Source organism: Tursiops truncatus, chromosome 1, assembly GCF_011762595.2.
Source record: "Tursiops truncatus isolate mTurTru1 chromosome 1, mTurTru1.mat.Y, whole genome shotgun sequence".
NCBI lineage: Eukaryota > Metazoa > Chordata > Mammalia > Artiodactyla > Delphinidae > Tursiops > Tursiops truncatus.
In genome coordinates, this window is record NC_047034.1 from 161,670,725 (window position 1) to 161,690,148 (window position 19,424).

Genomic DNA, 19,424 nt, shown 5'->3' on the forward strand with positions numbered 1-19,424 from the left:
GTGGGATTAATAAAACTAGAGCTGCACCTGCTACACAGTATGGGGTTCATAGTTGGCTTTCCCTTCTGCAGCTTATTCTTTTTCCACAATTCTGTACAGACAGACACAAACATCACTGACCTTCATCTCTGGTTACATTTAATGTTCTTACTATAATTTTTCCCCCTCATCTACTTCTCATTTAGGGTGTCTAGCAATATTTTAGGGATTTTTTTTTTTTTTTTGCCACGCTGTGCAGCTTGCAGATCTTAGTTCCCCCGCCAGGGATTGAACCATGCCCCCTGCACTGGGAGCACGGAGTCTTAACCACTGGACTGCCAGGGAAGTCCCTTAGGGAGCATTTTTAAGCAACCTTAAATCATTTGGAGTGAGGTAGAACATAAAAAATAAACACTACATACCAGAATAGTATAACTTTTTTTAATTCTAAAATACATTAATAATTAACATTGATAGGAAGACTGATTTACAATGCAATTATTTATTTTACAAGGAGATTCTGTACATCAGGGAAGCATCTTGAAGTACAATACAACAGGCTTTTATTTCTTCTTTACATTATGGTTGTGAATTGTTACTTACACGGAAAGAGAACACAAAATCCTCTTTATATATATATTTATATAAACACCTGAAAGACTTGACTCCCAAAGTATCTTGCTTCAAAAGAACATGAATGAGATGAAAGATGAACTAGATTCCTTGGTGGCACACAGAAAGCAGACAAGTAGCTCGGGAAATCAAATCCTGTTTCAAGCTTGGCACATTAAGGGAAAGGAAGGCGGTGAAAGGGGTTTGAAAAATGTCATCTGAAGCCACAGAGGATGCTGGCATAAGCCAAATAGTTTCCAAAACAACAAGACAGAAAGGTTAGAAGAAGTTAACACTTAATGTGTGGCCACCTTATATACAGACCTCTAACAACTTTGTAGAATTGTCACTTATCTTCCCTTGGTCATACCAAATGTTAATGAATTTGAAGGAGATGTGGGCCCAGTGTATCTCCACAGCCATAAAGCACTTGACGTTTACTGAGAAATCCAAATACCTCCCTATTCCCCATATGGAGGGAAGATATACCTTTTAAGGTCACTTTAGCTTTGTTTTAACCTGATATTCTGATTGTTCAGCAAATCTTACATGGACATGAAAGGAGGAAAAGAGAAAAATCCACGTAAAGATCACATACAGAACAACATGGACTGCAGAAGAAATCAGAAGACATCTATAAGATAGCCACCATTTTCTGAACATTAAAGGGAAAAAGCCACATTCATCAGTTAAGTAGAAACTATTTTTTTCCCTTCCACTTAGAATGTACAGGAATTAGAGGGAAATAGTAAGGCTGTATGGTTTTCAGTAATAATTCAAAGAAAGCAACTGAATCTTCTGTTTTAGGAAATCATATTAACATATATTACACATACAAAAAGGAGTGGGGCCTGAGTCAATGCCCAGGCACCAGCTGCACTGGCTACAGCTTGGAAGAGGAGTGAGTGAGGTGGAAGCTCCCAGAGAGGGTCAGCAGGAAGATCAGTGTTGGGAGTTAAGACAAAGCACACAGCAGGAGAAGGCAAACAGTACTGAGGAAAAGAGAGGAGCAGTGGGTCATGATCTTGCCCCTCCTAACTGCTTCTCCAAAGACCTTTTTCTATCTAGCACTCCACATCCCCAGGACCTTGCTGTGTTCTGGCTGGAAGTGTGGGGCTGACAGCACACAAGTGCTCCCAGAGTTGCTGCAACTCTGTTTTATGGGGGAAAACACATCTCTTGGTTAGAATGAGTTAGGGTATCATTTGGTACAACAAAAGTACAATAGCCTATAAAATTTAAGCCATGAGTCAGTTTTCTGCCAAGTTAGCCTCAATGTAAAGGCCTTTTTTGGTTTTGCTTTTATATACAGAAAACATATATGCTTTCTCATTTTCCCAACTTGGAATCTGGTTGCAGCTCAGACTGTTCAACAGACAGGAAAAACATAAGTTCCCATCATTTCTTCAAGATTTCTGTCTTTTTTTTACAGATAAAAGTCAGAATGACTTGTGCCAAAAGGAAGGACATGTCAGATCCTGAGCTTCTCTTGGGCTGGACTGCCTGAAGAGGACTGTCCTGCTGTGTCAGAAGAGGTATAGTGCAGTGCTTTCAGCTGACATGCCAGTGTGGTATGAAGGCTTCCCCTGGAGGTGGGGGCCACTTTTTCCAGAAGGTTGGGGGCCTCCAGAAGGTTTCCCCCACCACCAACTAGATGTGATGGCTAGAATTTAGCGCCTACACAGGTGGGTCTCACAACAGGACAGGGCAGGTAAGCCTAATCGTGCAAACTGTGCCTCAGCACAGGCAGTCATCGTGGGTGAGGGTGAGGTGCAGCCAATAAACCCTGGAACCTGCAAGTGACTCAGAACATTGGTGGCTGGTGAGGGAAGAGCCCTCAGGTACGCTGCAATATTAAAAGGTTCAAAAGCACTGACAAAGTGTTCAGCTTTGCCCAAGGCAGCGTATGAGAATCCATTCCAGTGAAATGCTACATTCACAGAAGTGCTGTTCACCCCAGAACTATATCCCAGAGGACTCAATTCTGGCTGCGCTGAGAAGTGCTGAAGTTCCCTCCATGTCGCTCTGGAGACTGAAGCAGCAAGGCAGCCCTGTTTTAGGGGGTTGCTTAGATCCTCTCTCAAACTTCAGCATCATGGACGGTGGTAGCTAAAACGGATGATCAAAAAGAGCCGAGTTACCAAATATCGTAGATTTCTTTGCTATTACAATTGACCCTTGAACAACAAGGGTTAGAACTGTGCGAGTCCAATTGTACGTGGACTTTTTTCAATAGTAAATACCACAGAACTACATGACTGAATAGCCTGTGTAGGAAGTGGAACCATGGATACCAAGGTGCCACATATATGGAGGGGAGCTATAAATTATATGTGGATTTTCAACTGTTCAGAGGGTTGTGGGAGCCCCAACTCCTGCCTTGTTCACAGGTCAACTGTATTATCTTAAAAGTAATGAAATGAATGTTCCAACTGAAAAAGTCACCTGTCCTCCACTCTAATCCTACCTAACGTTTCTGTAGCAGCCGATACTCCTGATCCTCTTCCTTCCTTCTGGAAACTCTCTTCTTTTGACTTCTGTAACACTATCTTTTCCCTAGTTTTCCCTCTTTTTCAATTGCTTTTCCTCAATGTTTTCCTGGTTCATTTTCCTCTGTCCACCCTTTAAATACAAAACACTTTTCTCCTTAAGAACTACTATCTTTTTTCGTAAATTTGAATCTTTATACCTTGCGTTTCTCCCTGGACTCCAGGCTGAATATCCAACTGTCTTCTAGGCAGCTCTCCCTCCATGTGTCACAGGCTCATCAGACTCAACATATATAATTGACTTTCTAGTTTGTTCACTGTCTGCCTTCCTCTTTTAGAATAAAAGCTCCCTGAGGACAGGGACTTTATCTTGTTCTCTGCTATATCCCAAGCACCTAGCACTGTATCTATCAGGTAGTGGGTGCTGAATATTCACCAAATAAATGTCCTAAACTCCTTATTAACTAAACAGTCTTCAAAAATCACATTGGAAATCTAAGGAGTCATTTTGATTACTTCCTTTAGTTCATCCTTGGAATCAACAGATTGCCAAATCTTGTTGATTCTATGCTTGAAATGTCTTTCAAACCTATCTTCCCTGGTCTGAGCTAGCAGTGTGTTCACTCTATTTTAGTTGCTTCCTAATTGGTCTCCCTGCTGCTGGTCTCGTCATTCTTCCAAATCACCTTCCACAGATCCACCAGGGCTTTTCCCCAAATACACAGAACTCCAATGGTTCCAATATCCTAGCATGAGTCAAAGCTCTTCAGAACACGACTGTAACCCATCTTGCTAGTCTCACCTTCACCATGCTGCCCCCATCCATCCTCTGCTCCAGCTACATGTTCTATTACTCAGAACACGCATTTTCCTGCCTCCCAAAGTCTTGCTAAAGCTGGCAGTTCTGCTTACAATGTTCCTTCCTTCCTTCCTGTCCAAATAAATTATTTTACATAATTTAAGATGCAGCCTAAATGTCACCTTCTCTCTGACTTTCTTGTATTGTTGCTCAATATGGTACTTTACTACTAATACTACTACTAATAAAAAGAGCTAACACTGGACTTCCCTGGTGGCGCAGTGGTTAAGAATGTGCCTGCCAATGAGGGGACACGGGTTCGAGCCCTGGTCCTGGAAGATCCCACATGCCGCAGAGCAACTAAGCTCATGCGCCACAATTACTGAGCCTGTGCTCTAGGGCCTGAAAGCCACAACTACTGAGCCCGCATGCCACAACTACTGAGCCCATGTTCCACAACTACTGAAGCCTGTGCGCCTAGAGCCCGTGTTCTGTAACTAGAGAAGCCACTGCAATAAGAAGCCCACGCACCACGACGAAGAGTAGCCCCCGCTCACTGCAACTAGAGAAAGCCGGCGTGCAGCAACGAAGACCCAACGCAGCCATAAATAAACAAACAAATAAATAAATTTATTTTAAAAAAATAGCTAACACTGACATAGCCAGGAAATGGTGGAGTTGGGATACGAAACCTGACAGATTCAGGCCTCAGAATGACTAAGGCATTTATCATAGGGATTGTACACAGTGGTACATAGGTCTCTTCCTGGATTAGACTATAATCTCCTTGCTGGCAAGTATGGTTTGTTATTTGAGTTCATATTACAGCACCCTGAATGGTGTTACTATTGTTCAAAGAATCTGCCTTCTCTAATCCTGTCAGAGTTCAGTACAAAAAAATTCTGTAGTTAAAATAACCATTTGTCTGTACTGTGATCGAAAAAATGTTTAACAATATTTTATTTCCAATTTTGCTTCTTCCTTTTTTTTTTTTTTTTTACAGCAAACTGTAATTGTCATTATAACTTCTTTCATTTAGCCTCCTTTTATAAATGTTCTGGGAGTCACCTAGATACTTTCACTGATTCCATTTGTGGCTCGCTGAGTCTTTAGGTATGGGCTGGGTCCTTAATCACAACAGTAATTCCAAATCAAAATGCTTCTTGGCTTGTTTCATGATGTTTATACACTAAATTGGTAAGATCAAGTGTGCTAGAAAGGACTGAAACCAGAGAGGGCAGGCTGTTGTCTAGCTCAGCAACAGTTCCTCATCCATAACCTGGGACAGTGAAGCGCAGAGAAGAAAGCACCCAGTGGCTTTTAGTCATTCATTCCTTTCCCCACATCCTGGTTGTGCAAGTCAAGCACATTACTTAACCTATTTGAGTCTACTTCCTCATCAAGAAAATGGGGATATGAACACACCTGGTATGTTTGCTGCAAGGATTAAATAAGATAATATACATAAAATGCCATATTCAATAAGGCATGAACTATGCCTCTTAGTTCTCATCTGTTTCTCTTAACGTAGTCTTCTTGCAATTAACACTGAGTGTTGTTCTTTTAACTATGTCATTAGAGTTCTTCCTAGCTGAACAACTCTGCTACATTTGCTTTCTGGTGGAGCTCTACTTAGCTCACAGTATTTGGGTCTTACCGTGTAAAATGTTTGCTCTCCTCATGAACTTCCATCTCTGAGCTTTTAAATTCATTTAATTCTTTTCTTATGGCGGCCTGCAGAGTAGAAACAAAAACGCTTCAGCATCTTCTGTCTGCTAGAGTACAGCAGTGTATCTGCCATCTAGTCTCTACTGTGCTTAACTCTGGGAGTGACTGCGATCCCCGGAAGGCAACCCAGAGGGAGGGAGGAAGCCAGGTCAACACATTGAGTGAAGCTCTGAGCCTGATGCATATCGCCTTTCCTGACACCCTTCATCTCATAATAAACCTGAAATCTCCAGTTAAATCGAAACACTTGAAGACCTCCAAAGAGATATTGTACTTTTTATAGTTTCCACAGCATGTAAAAGTGCTTTTCCTGTTATAAAAGTGAAATATGGGTAATTACTAAAATATTCCATCCAAACTCCCTCCAACCAAACATAACCACTGTTTAAAAATGTGTTGTATTTCCAGATTTTTGTACTCTGTGATGTAGCAGGGATTTTCTTCTGTTTCAGTTTTGGTGGTGGTGGTGAAGTCATTAGTATAAAGTTTTGGTTGGTACATCTTGGTATTTTGTACCTTAGATATTTAACATTATACGAGAAGTAGAAATTTTGTTATGGTTCCCCCTTCTAGTTAATGTCTTGTACCCTTCAAATAAAGAAAGAGAGACAGACAGACGACAGACACCTTGTCAGCAGGGGTCAGTTTGGTCCAAGGTTTGTCAGCTCGCCGGTCATAATCATGAGCATCTGTTACCTCCACGTATTCATTAAACCTCAGAATCTTCCTGGCAAGTAGTTCAGCCACAGTTGGCCTTTGACTGAGCTGAAAGAAATGGAGGCTCTCAGTTCACTATGCCAGGAGTTAGGCATCAATCATGCATTCAAACTGCCTCTAACTCAGAGCTTCAACCTTTCAGTGCACATCGGAATCAGCTGGGGACCTTTAAATGTGACTGATCCCTGGGTCCATCTTCAGAGATTCTGGGTATCAGGAGATTGTTTGTTTGTTTCTTTAAGCTCCACAGTGCACAGCCAAGACAGAGAACCATTGCTATAAACCAGTATAACCAGTGCTTCTCAAACTTCAACATGCATACAAACCATCCCATTGGGGATGTGGTTAAAGTGTAGATTCTGACTAAGCAGATCTGGGGTGGGGCCTGAGATTCTGCATCTCTTACAAACTCCAGGTGATGCCAATGCTTCTGCTCCGTGGACCACATTTTGGGTAGCAAAAGGGTCAGGGCTACAAATTCATATCTAATACATTAGAAAGTGAATACATTTAATATGAAAGCAGTATCTATTAATGGGTAATATTAAGGGTGAATTTCCTTTCACCATGAATAATGCCCAAGATATCAGATTCTGTAACAAATGATGATTAAAGGTTGAACAATCAGGTAACTTGCTCAATCTGAAGGCATTAAGTCCAGTGATGGCCTCTAGCCACCCCCAATCTATCAAGGATAATTCCTCTGGTCCTGGGGAAGGGGAGAAGTGGGAAAAATCAGGAGGAAAATGCCTAGATTCCTTGCTCTCCTGGGGATTCTTATACATTTTAAGAAATGTCTAGAGAACTCAGACCAACTCCAAGAACCTACAGGAGGTAATCACCAACTATTATGGAGGGAGGGAAAGGAAAAAGGGCTTAATCCCGGAGTTTAAGGGTTAACACAAGTTTGGTACAGAAAAGATTCTACCCTGATTTGGGACCAATGAGAAAATCCTATTTGGTTTTCATACTTTTCAGGTGTTACTAAGGGTCAAGTTCAGTTCCTTCTCTGTTTAGAAAACCACCAGTTTGCCCTGCAAAATTGAATTCTACCCACTCCTCCTGTTACCGCTTCCATACGTCAACAGCTTTTATAGTCTACACCAAAATCCCAGGTCTACCAAATAAAAGGTCAAAACTTGTGCAAACATTTATTGAGCACCTTCTTGTGCCAGGCTTTCTTTAAACAGTAAAAATGGGGAAAAAAAAGTTCTTATAATGCTGTGTTTTCTGTATTTTCATCATGTGTTCTATTTTCACAGCAGTCTATGGCAATTCAAGTCAAATTTATTTCTTTCCAGTCAAATAGGTCATTCAAATACAAGACACACAGTGAGTGGACAGACGGAGACAGTGTACCTTTCTCGTGAGCCGACGTTTAATCTCTCGTTTTTCTGCCTGACGATCAGCTTCATTTTTAGCTACAGTTGACAGCCACAAACAAAGAATATTACTTCAAAATGGCACTCTGCATATCAAACGTTTCAGTAATTACACACAGATATTTCTTTTTTTTTTTTTTGGCCGCACCCCATGACATGTAGGATCTTAGTTCCCTGACCAGGGATTGAACCCAGGCCCCCTACAGTGGAAGCCTGGAGTCTTAACCACTGGACTTCCAGGGAAGTCCCATACACAGATATTTCTTACAGGCTCCAAGTCAGAATAAAATACTTACTTTGGGACTGGTTAATCAAGACAATTTTCTTGTCAACTGGTGTAGTCAAATACTTAAGAGCATGGGTCAGCCAACTATGGTATCAAATCTGGCCAGCTGCCTGTACTTTTCCTGCCCATGAGCTAAGAATGGCCTTTACATTTTTAAATGGTTACATTTTGAATGGTTTGATAAGTACCTACATAATAGCTTCCTTGTGCTCTTTGGCCTGCAAAGTTGAAAATATTTACTATGTGCCCTGGAAGAAAAACTTCGCAGATCTTTGCTCAACAGTAACCACTAACAATGGAGAATGGAGCTCACACTAGGTTTCACATGATAAGTCTATAAAGGCTCCCACACTTGTAACCCTATGAAGCCTAATCCTCTTCACTGTGGAGGTATTTAAGGACAAATTTCACCCTATAATCGGGAAAAATAAATCTGTACTGGATTAGAATGCTATTTCAGTTAGTCATTTATATAAACAGAAAGCAAATTAAATACATGGTCCTATTTTCTGACTTTGGAGGTATGAAAGCCTTAAGAGATGAAAAAGGCAGAACAACTGCTGCATTTGAGACTTGCTCTGGGTCCCAGCTCTCAGACACTAGGAATAGGAAGGTCCACTCCAAATATACAACCACTACCTTACCTCTCTTAAGGCAGAGAAAAGTTGGGCAGCACACGCTGTCAAAACCTCTCAAATGCCCAAGGTAGGTGCAGGATACTATGAGAAAATTAAAATACAATTTTCTGGAGTATCCCAGTACACTAAACAATATCATAATGATATCTTGTAAAGGAAGCTTGGGGGGAACTATGTTCCTTCAGGGGTAAAAAGTATGAATACTCCTTCCTTGGCTAGAATACTCTCTCCTTGGCCCTTGTTGAAAAATGCTTCTCTTTTCTGTCATGTATATTAAAGTCAGAAACACACAAAGAAAATCTATACGACTTCATTTCCATAGCTGGACTCACGTTGTAGTATGTTTCGTTGTTCTAGTTCTTCTGGTGTCGGTCTTTGACTCAGTCGTCTAAAAAGGAGATAAATAAGAATATTGTCAATGTTAAGTCTCCCGGTCCTGTTTATAAAGATCTGTTTATGAAACACTTTTGAAACACGTTATGAAAAGTGTTTATAAAACACTTTTCACACTGAAAGTGTTAATACAGATATTACAACATAAAAAGGAATTGTACAGGCAAACAGGAGGCCAGGATTCTAGTTCCAGCTTTGATGCCAGCAAGCCCTATCACCACAAAAAAGCTCAGTTAGACCTTGAGTTACTCATGTGTAAAATGAAGATTTGGACTGTTCTGGTGGCAACCAAACAGATTTGCTCCTTCAGCATATGGGTTAACACAGATCCTCAAAGATATTAATAAAAATTCTCATTTAGGAAACCAGAATGAGGACTGAGACTGTGTGTGTGTGTGTGTGTGTGTGTGTGTGTGTGTGTGTGTGTGTGTGTGTGTGTGTGTGTGTGTGTGTGTGTGTGTGTGTGTGTGTGTGTGTGTGTGTGTGTGATGCTTCCCATATGACTCTGATGTTCCTCTTTTTATTTTTATTTTATTTATTTTGTTTTATTTTTTTTTTGGCTGTGCAGCATGTGGGATCTTACTTCCTCAACCAGGGACTGAACCTGCGCCCCCCGCATTGGAAGCGTGGAGTCTTAACCACTGGACCGCCAGGGAAGTCCTCTTTTGATTTTGATTTATTTATTTAATAAATTTATTTATTTATTTTTGGCTGTGTTGGGTCTTCGTTGCTGCACGCAGGCTTTTTCTAGTTTCGGCGAGCGGGGTCTACTCTTTGTTGTGGTGCACAGGCTTCTCATTGCAGTGGCTTCTCTTGTTGCAGAGCGTGGGCTCTAGGGTGCGCAGGCTTCAGTAGTTGTGGCACGTGGGCTCAGTAGTTGTGGCACACGGGCTTAGTTGCTCCGTGGCATGTGGGATCTTCCCAGACCAGGGCTCGAACCCGTGTCTCTTGCATTGGGAGGTGGATTCTTCTTCTTCTTTTTTTTTTTTGCGGTACGTGGGCCTCTCACTGTTGTGGCCTCTCCCGCTGCGGAGCACAGGCTCCGGACGCGCAGGCCCAGCGGCCATGGCCCACGGGCCCAGCCGCTCCACGGCATGTGGGATCTTCCCGGACCAGGGCACGAACCCGTGTCCCCTGCATCGGCAGGTGGACTCTCAACCACTGCGCCACCAGGGAAGCCTCTCTTTTGATTTTTAAACCAGTGTTTTAGGAACTACTGGAATTTAAAGTTGTCTCTTTTGGAGTTATATTCTGTAAAACCTATGATTTTAATTTCAGTTCTCTCTGAAATATCTGATGAAGTTTCTCATCTCATTCCCAGTTCTGAGATGTTATTCACCAACGACAACTTGTCATTTCTAGAATCAGAAAGTTCTTCATTTCTTACTTTTAACGTATAGCTCTGACAGTATTTGAACTATGTGCTAGTAACTCTTTAGTTGCATGGAAAACTCCCACCCCCATTTTATATACAATTTACAACTTTATGTATTTCAAAGCGTTTCTTTTTTCAATGTTCATTAAAAAAAACACCACCACAGCTTTACGAAGGTATAAGTGACATACAATAAATTGCATGATTTGATATTTTGACATAGGTATGTCCCTATAAAATCATCACCAGGACTTCCCTGGTGGTGCAGAGGTTAGGAATCTGCCTGTCAATGTAGGGGACACGGGTTTGAGCCCTGGTCTGGGAAGATCCCACATACCGCGGAGCAACTAAGCCCGTGCGCCACAACTACTGAGCCTGAGCTCTAGAGCCTGTGAGCCACAACTATGGAGCCTGTGTGCTACAACTACAGAAGTCCGCGTGCCTAGAGCCCGTGCTCTGCAACAAAGAGAAGCCACAGCAACGAGAAGCCTGCATACCACAATGAAGAGTAGTCCCCGCTCGCCACAACTAGAGAAAGCCTACACGCAGCAATGGTGACCCAAAACAGCAGCCAAAAATAAATAAATGAATAAATATATTTAAAAAAAAAGAGTGCATTAAACGATTTAGCTCCTCAGGGTAAAAATCTTAAAAAAAAAAAATCATCACCACAGTCATGGTAAGGAACATGTCTATCACCCTTGGACTGATTTCCTAGCGCTGCTGTAACAAATTACTACAAAGTGAATGGCTTATAACATTCACTTTGTGAGACATTTATTCTCTCACAGCTCTGGAGTCCAGAAGTCCACAATCAAGGTGTTAAAAAGGTTGGTTCCTTCTGAAGGTTCAGAGGGAGAATTTGTCCCATGCCTCTCTCCGAGATTCTGGTGGTTGCCAGCAGTCCTTGGCGTTCTTTAGCTTGTAGATGCATCATTCCAGTATCTGCCTTAGTCACACAGCGTTCTGTGTGTGTGTCTGTGTCTATCCATCCCAATTTCCCTCCTCTTATGAGGACACCAGTCATTGGATTAGAGCCTACCAAATCCAGTATGACCTCATCTTAAGTTGATTATATCTACACAGACCCTCTGTCCAAATAAGGTCACATTCAAAGGTACCAGAGATTAGGATTTATTTTGGAACATACAACTCTACCCACTACAACCTCCCTGACAAAATTTCATTTCCTTTGTAATCTCTATCTCCCTGCCTCCAAGCAAACACTCATCTGCTTTATTTACTCTCAACCACCCTGCCCCGAGGCAGCCACTGATCTGTTTTATGTAACTATAAATTAGTTTTCATTTTCTAAAATTTTATATAAAATCATACAGTATGTACTCTTTTTTTGTCTAGCTTCTTTCACTCAGGATAATTACTGAGATCCACCCAAGTAGTGGCATTATAAATAGTTCATTCCTGTTTACTACTCTGTAGTATTCCATCACAGGACTATGTTCATATTCATCCATTTATGTTTTGATGGACATTTAGGTTGTTTCTATTTTGGGGGACTATTAGAAATAATGGAATGGCTAGATCGTATGTTGTTTGATTTTTTTAAAGAAACTTACAAATTGTTTTCCAATAGTCTATTTTACGCTCCCAGTCTATTTTACCACCACTGTGGGAGAATACAGCTGGGCCTCATCCTCAGCTACTCTTTTTTAAAATTAATTTTTATTTATTTATTTTTGCTGTGTTGGGTTTCCGTTTCTGTGCAAGGCCTTTCTCTAGTTGTGGCAAGCGGGGGCCACTCTTCATCGCAGTGCGCGGGTCTCTCACTATCGCGGCCTCTCTTGTTGCGGAGCACAGGCTCCAGACGCGCAGGCTCAGTAGTTGTGGCTCACGGGCCTAGTTGCTACGTGGCATGTGGGGTCCTCCCAGACAAGGGCTTGAACCCGTGTCCCCTGCATTAGCAGGCAGACTCTCAACCACTGCGCCACCAGGGAAGCCCCAGCAACTCTTAATATTATCAGTCTTTTATTATTTATTTTATTTTTAAAAATAAATTTATTTGTTTACTTATTTATTTTTGGCTGCGTTGGGTCTTCCTTGCTGTGCGCCGGCTTTCTCTAGTTGTGGCGAGCAGGGGATACTCTTCATTGCAGTGTGCGGGTTTCTTATTGCAGTAGCTTCTCTTGCTGCAGAGCACCGGCTCTAGGTGCGCGGGCTTCGGTAGCTGTGGCACGCAGCTCAAGAGCGCAGGCTCAGTAGTGGTGGCACATGGGCTTAGTTACTGTGCTGCCTGTGGGATCTTCCACATGCCGGGCCCCCTGCATTGGGAGGGCAGAGTCTTACCCACTGGATCAACAGGGAAGTCCTTGCTTCCCCCACCGTTTAAAAAGTGGGTTGTTTCTTACTGAGTTTGGAGAGTTCTTCATATATTCTAGATATAAGACCTTTATCAGATACATGGTTTGCAAATATTTTTCTCCCAGTTTGTGGCTTATTTTTATTTTTTTATTTTTAAACAGTGTCTTTCACAGAACAAAAAATTTTAATTTTGATGAAGTGCAATTTACCAATGTTTTTCTCTTAAGAACCATGCTTTGAGATCATATCTATGAAATCTTTCTTTAACCCATATTCTAGAAATTTTACAGTTTTAGCTCTCATATTTAAGTCTATGATCCATTTTGAGTTAATTTTTTATATGATACACTGAATGAATTGAAGTTATTTTTGTGCCAGGACCATTTGTTGAAAAGACCATCCCTTCTTAATGAAACTGTCTTTGTACCTTTGTCATAAATGAGTTGCACATATATGGGTGGGTCTATTTCTGGGCTCTCTCTTCTGTTCCATTGACTTCTTTGTCTATCCTACCTTTACGTCAATACCATACTGTTTAGGTTACTTTAGCTTTATAATATGTCCTAAAATAAGACAGTGTTAGTCCTCCAGTCCTGTTCTTTTTCACAGTTGCTTTATATTTCCGTAACAATTTTAGAATCAGTTTGTCAATTAAAGCCTACTGGGGGTATTTTGATTGGAACTGCATTAAATCTACTGATGTCTTGATAATACTGAGACTTCTGATCCATGAATATGTTATTTGTCTCCATATATTTAGGTCTTCTTTACTTTCTTCAGCATTATTTTATACTTTTCAGTGCATAGGTCTTACACAATCTTTCATCAGGTTTATCCACAGGTATTTAAAGAGTTTTGATGGTATTGTAAATTGCTATTGTAAATGTTAATCTCTTGTATTTCTACATTTTAATTTTAGACTATTCATTGCTAGTGTCCAACAAGCTCTTCTAAGACGATTATGACCTGGGAAAAAAAACACTCAAAGATGAGCAACTAGCATTGCAATAAAGCCAAAGGAATCTATTATTATTATTATTATTATTATTTTTGGCGGTACGCGGGCCTCTCACTGTTGTGGCCTCTCTCGTTGTGGAGCACAGGCTCCGGACGTGCAGGCTCAGCGGCCGTGGCTCATGGGCCCAGCCGCTCCATGGCATGTGGGATCTTCCCGGACCAGGGCACGAACCCGTGTCCCCTGCATCGGCAGGCAGACTCTCAACCACTGCGCCACCAGGGAAGCCCAAGGAATCTATTATTAAAGATCCCCATTCTTGGATGAAATATACAGTGTGGGAATATAGTCAATAATAATGTAATATCTTTGTATGGTGACAGATGGTAACTAGACTTATTGTGGTGATCATTTTGCAATGTATAGAAATATCAAACCACTGTGTTGTGCACCAGGAACTAATATAGTATTGTAGGTCTATTATACTCCAAAAACCAAACAAACAAACTCAGAAAAAGAGATCAGATCTGTGGTTACCAGAGGCAGGGGGTGGACAGGGGGAACTGGATGAAGGTGGTCAAAAGGTATGAACTTCCAGTTATAAAATAAATACATACTAGGGATGTAATGTACAACATGATTAATATAATTAACATGTATGTTATATATCAAAGTTGTTAAAAGAGTAAAGCCTAAGAGTTCTCATCACAAGGAAAATATCTTTTTCTTCCTGTTTCTTTTATTTTGTATCTATAGGAGACGATGGATGTTCATTAAGCTTATTGTGGTCATCATTTCATGATGTATGCAAGTCAAATCATTATGCTCTATACCTTAAACTTATACAGTGCTGTATGTCAAATGTATCTCAATAAAACTAAAAGAAAAAAAAATCCCCATTCTTAACTAATTCCTAATCTTGATGGTCTCTTGCTGACACTCAGAGGGCCACAGTTCTGCATTAAGATTGCCATCAGCAAAGCCAGGTGTCTGAGGTAGGAGAGGAGAATATATTTTAATTAACAGGCATCCTTATTTGTTTTTAAGGAATACACCAGGAGTTCCACTTTCCGAGAGGAACATCTGAGGTGGGCAAACACTTGTCTGTATACCTAGACTCTATGCATAGTGCATATGCAGGAAGCTGGCCTGCATTCAGTCTCTCTATGCTTTTGGTTCCAGCTGACTTGAAAAATATACTAACACGTTGAAAGGACGCAGTTACATGGAACATGTGAAATAGATACAATGGAAATTATGTGTGTGATTTTTAACTGGGCTGGCACCTCATGGTTGAGCAAGCCAGAACAGGCTTGCTGTCCTGGGAGCCACCTAAATCCTTAGAAACTTTAAAAAAAAACATACTTATGTTTATCTTATGGTGTAAAGCTGTGAGATCTATCTCATGGTTTAAAGCTCTGAGAGCCATCTAGTTCCTTAATTTCCAAACTCTTAGAAGATACCCATCTGTGTACAATATGTATTTTTAAAAATTATGCTATTTCTAAAATTAAAAAAATAAAGATACCTGCATGCTCCACCACAAAGTACATCTCTAAGACATGTACTGGCATAATCAAATCAAATCAATCTATTCTAAGAAAAGGCCTACCGGATGAGCGTGTTCCCAATCTGGTGCCGTATTTCATTCCACTCCTCTTTGCTTTTTCGAGGCCAAGAATTCACGTTCATTTCAGGTTCACTGGGTCTGTGGTTCAACTTCATTGCCAGTGTGTCTTTCCTCTTCACTTTGTTGGCCAGAGCACCTTTGTACAAGGGAAAGAAAAACATGTAGGAGCTTAAAGCTCAGCCTCACCTGGAGCTAGGTAAGAGTCTGAATAAACAATATCATAATCCCAGCTTTCTAGCTGGCCTCTGATGATCCACCTAACAGAGAGGTGGGGGTAAAGCTGAGGACATCTAAAAATCTTTTTAGCAGATGGCCTCAGACGGGCTAAAAATATCTTTTCCCTTCTACCAGTTCTCTGTCTACATTTTTCTTCTTTTTTTTTTTTTTTTTTTTTTTTTTTACATTTTTCTTCTTAATAAGAGTTGCTAGAGGAGGGATGGTCTAAGCAGGGGACAGCCTCTGAATTACAACACAGAGGCATTTGCACTAACACACCTCATAAGGTTCCTACTCTTAAAGCTGCTTTCCACTTTTAGGAATCAGGATTCTATTATTCACAGATGTGTGTACATGAACATGTTTTTTTTTTTCTTTGCCCCATGAACACAGGAAGCTCACTAGGCTGAAGGAGTGCATCATTTTTGTCTTTTCCACAAAGCCCAAATACCAACTTTCCTTTACTCCACATTCTTTAACACCATCAAGGTAAATAATTTTTAAATCAAAACCAAACACATAAAAAACTGATTGACTCAACCTACTGGGCTCCCTCTCACTGGCTTGTTATAACAATGGGAACAGCAGGGACAAGAGTCTTTCACAGAGCCTTCCAAGAGCAGTCAGCCAGACGACTCGATGGGAGAGGGTGCCTGCTTCCATGCATCTTACACTTGCTAAGACCAGCACACAGCTTTATCTGTAAGAGAACTTTCTCCTTCTCTTCCCCTCCCTTTCTTACTATGATGGCTTTCATCTTCATCCTCTTCATCTCGGTATTGAATAGGACCTTCTGAATCAGAGTCACTCTCTTTCCCTTCTTCTTCCTCCTGCAGACACTGCGGTAGTTTAGGAATGACTGAGGTAGATGCTACATCTGCATCGAATGCAATTATGTGGATCTGCTCCTCCTCTTCTTCATCGTCTGGACTAACAAATTAACATAATTACATTTTACGTTTTCCTTTCAGAGACATAAAGAATAACTGATTTGCAAGGCAAACTACTGAATAACCATGAAAAAGTCCATAAATGAAATAATCTATAGTTATTTCCCTTAATTTTTACATTCTTGCTAAGAAACTTGTTAGCAGCTATTAATCTAAAGGGCTCTGGGTTCAAATCCCAGATCTACAACTTATTTACTAGCTTGTTAAGTTATTTAATTTTTCTGTAAATGTGAATGATACCTACCTTGTTGGTTTGTTCTGAGAATGAAATAGACAAATTCTAGAATGCACTAGTGTCTTGCACATAGGGCCCTGATGATCAATACATAAAATGCAAGTTTGCCTTGGTCTGATTGAATGAGAAGATCACACAGCACCTAACACAGTACTTGGCTCATGGAAGATACTCGATAAAAATACTTAACCCATTTCCTAAACCAAGGAAGCAAAGAGAAGCACGGATGAAAACTAACTTCTTTGCTTTACACTCTGGAGGCATAAAACTATGACTTAGTCTACTTCAAATTCCTAAACTGTCTCAAAATAAATAATGCAAAATAAATAATACCAGGAAGTACAAAAGATTATGGCAAAAAAACCAAAAAGTAGGATACTGCAACAACTCTATAACAATTCTTTTAGTTATTAGTAAGACAGATTTCCAACTTGCCAAGAAGTGTTAATCTTCAGTCACAATTTGTCTGAATTTTAAAAAGACAGACAAAATAGGTATAAGTACCAATGCTACTGTGAACAGATTGAGTGTTTGGGGACAGATGAGGGAGAGAAAAGATGAGCAGTTTCAGTCTGTGGGGCTGGAATACTGAGCTATCTTTCAGAGCTCCCTTCTTTTTCTCTAGGCTTCTCTCTGTCTCTCTCTACCAGGTTCTGTGCCAGGCACTAGAGCTTTCAGATTTGTCTAATTTCATTCTCGCAAGCCTGTGAGGTAGGTATTATTTCTGTTTACAGGTTAGACAACTGAAGAGCAGGAAGATTAAGTAACATACACTACTGCACGCTAGTAAATCAGAGGCAGAGCTGGGATTTGAACCCAGAGCCATCTTACTCCAAGGTCAATGTTCATAAGCACCATGTTACACTGCTTCCCGTATATCATATAAAAATACATAGTGATTTTAATTTTCAAGTACAGAAGTTTGTAATTTTTGTATCAACATGGAAATTTCTGCCATGGAAACAATGTTATAGAAATCAGGAGAGTAAAAGTTCAAATTCAAGAACATGTCCTATTTGTTGAGTAGTATTCTTAATTTAAATTTATTCACATTTTCTCTCTATAAGTAATTTTTTCCAAGAAGGACTAGCTACAGTAAAGAGGGAACAAGAAGCAAGCTTTAAAGGCACTCACACTTTCAGCATTTCAATAGTGATGGGAAGTGACCTGGTCCGACCCAGGGTACTGCTGTCCTCAGAAAAGTTGTCACTGTTCTCGAAGAGCAATGAATGAGCTCTATGAGAGCCTTCCAAGGGAGGAGTCATGGGGAGTGGGCTGGCCAGGGCCTGCTGGATTCGGATATGCAGTGGGACTTGGGGCAGCCTAGAGGGTACATGGGGCTCCCCAAAGCTGTGGTCCAACATCCTCTTGGGTACTTCCCTTTTCTGACTTTCCTGCTGGGGAACCTCCTGGGGTAGGTCTAAGGAAGGTGGAAACTCATTTTCTGGCACAACTTGAAAAGTCTTAGCAGGGAATGGAGGGGACCGAGGGGGTTCTGGAGGTATATGAGTAGGCAGTGGGGGGGATGGGGCGGTAGGGGGGATCATCAGCAGGGGTTCGGAGCCCACAGAGCATGTGCTCTTCTCTTTCTGATCACTTGGTGCTTTTGTGGTGGTGGCAGTGGCAGCAGCAGACTCTGAGGTGGGTACCAAAGTTGACGGAATGCCTCTCTTAGGTGGTAAAGGTGGGGACAGCTTTGATAACAACGTACCACTGTTTATTGCTTGGGATAGTTCAGCTGGAAAAGAGAAAGCAACACCGCAGTTTAAGATGGCTTTACAGTGCTTTGAGGGGCCAGTCCAGGGCCTAGAATTAGAGCTGAGCTCAGTCTTAATCTTTTGGGCAAATTATACCATTTCATGGCTTTGCCATTCCCTAGCTATCTAATCCTGAAACAAAATTAATATTTAAATATATAGAAGCCCTAATAAATGTACAGAGGTGTAGGAAGACCACTACCTTAATATTTTGATGAGACACTTCTTACTTCTTTACTATGATAATAGACATGACAATTTTTTATGACTTGATCTTGGTGTAGATAAAGTTAATATGAAAAAAACAAAAAAAATGTGGCTAGTAAATTCTTTTGTCTAACAGTACTCCATTAAAAAATTTAAACATGCAGATTGAAACAAAAAAACAAACACTATCAGGCATTGTTACCATATACTGATAAATAATGATATCTAGACATCAGAGTACTTTATTATTAAATTATCAATGATATCTTGGATTTTTATAGCAAACGCAGAGGCCTTTGAAGAAAGCAAGGTGCTTTTCTATCCTTGACTTCATATTCTTCTTATACAAGAGATCATCTTTACCATTTTACAGAAGCAAAAACTGAGGCCACAGAAGTTACGTGACTTGCCCAAGATCATACTACAAACTGGTAAGGACTCAGCTAGTTCCCGGGACTCATTATGAGGCTCCATCATCTGGATCCCACTGACTTTGTTTCTTATTAGTGTCCACACCTCTTCTTGTCCCTTATGTCCAATCTGTCATCTCCACTCTTCACTACCCTATGGGCTCCTTGACAACAGGGCACCCCTTGTCTCTATCAGCATATTCACAGGGTGGGGCACAGTGCCTGGCACGTAGTGGGTCCTCAATACATGTTTACTAGATGAGAGGCCCCTACCCTGTATCATGACAGTATATATCCCTATGTGATCCCCCAAAGCCCACAACGTCTCAGGTGTTGATTCCACAAAG

The 19,424-nt window shown here is 40.9% G+C and overlaps 1 protein-coding gene across 12 annotated transcripts in view; it reads right to left on the bottom strand.

The window, feature by feature from the left end:
- Positions 1-404: 404 nt before the first annotated feature.
- PHACTR4 (phosphatase and actin regulator 4) overlaps positions 405-19,424 on the bottom strand; it is a 117,209-nt gene continuing 98,189 nt past the window's right edge. For all 12 annotated transcript variants that reach the window (XM_033839680.2, XM_019938320.3, XM_033839638.2 and 9 more), the window contains 8 exons: positions 17,838-18,441; positions 16,261-16,448; positions 15,285-15,438; positions 8,963-9,018; positions 7,684-7,745; positions 6,235-6,372; positions 5,537-5,613; positions 405-2,700 (listed from right to left, as the gene is read on the bottom strand). In XM_033839680.2, the coding sequence (XP_033695571.1) occupies positions 2,685-2,700; positions 5,537-5,613; positions 6,235-6,372; positions 7,684-7,745; positions 8,963-9,018; positions 15,285-15,438; positions 16,261-16,448; positions 17,838-18,441 (1,295 nt within the window). In that variant the 3' untranslated portion in view covers positions 405-2,684. The remainder of the gene's footprint in view (positions 2,701-5,536; positions 5,614-6,234; positions 6,373-7,683; positions 7,746-8,962; positions 9,019-15,284; positions 15,439-16,260; positions 16,449-17,837; positions 18,442-19,424) is intronic.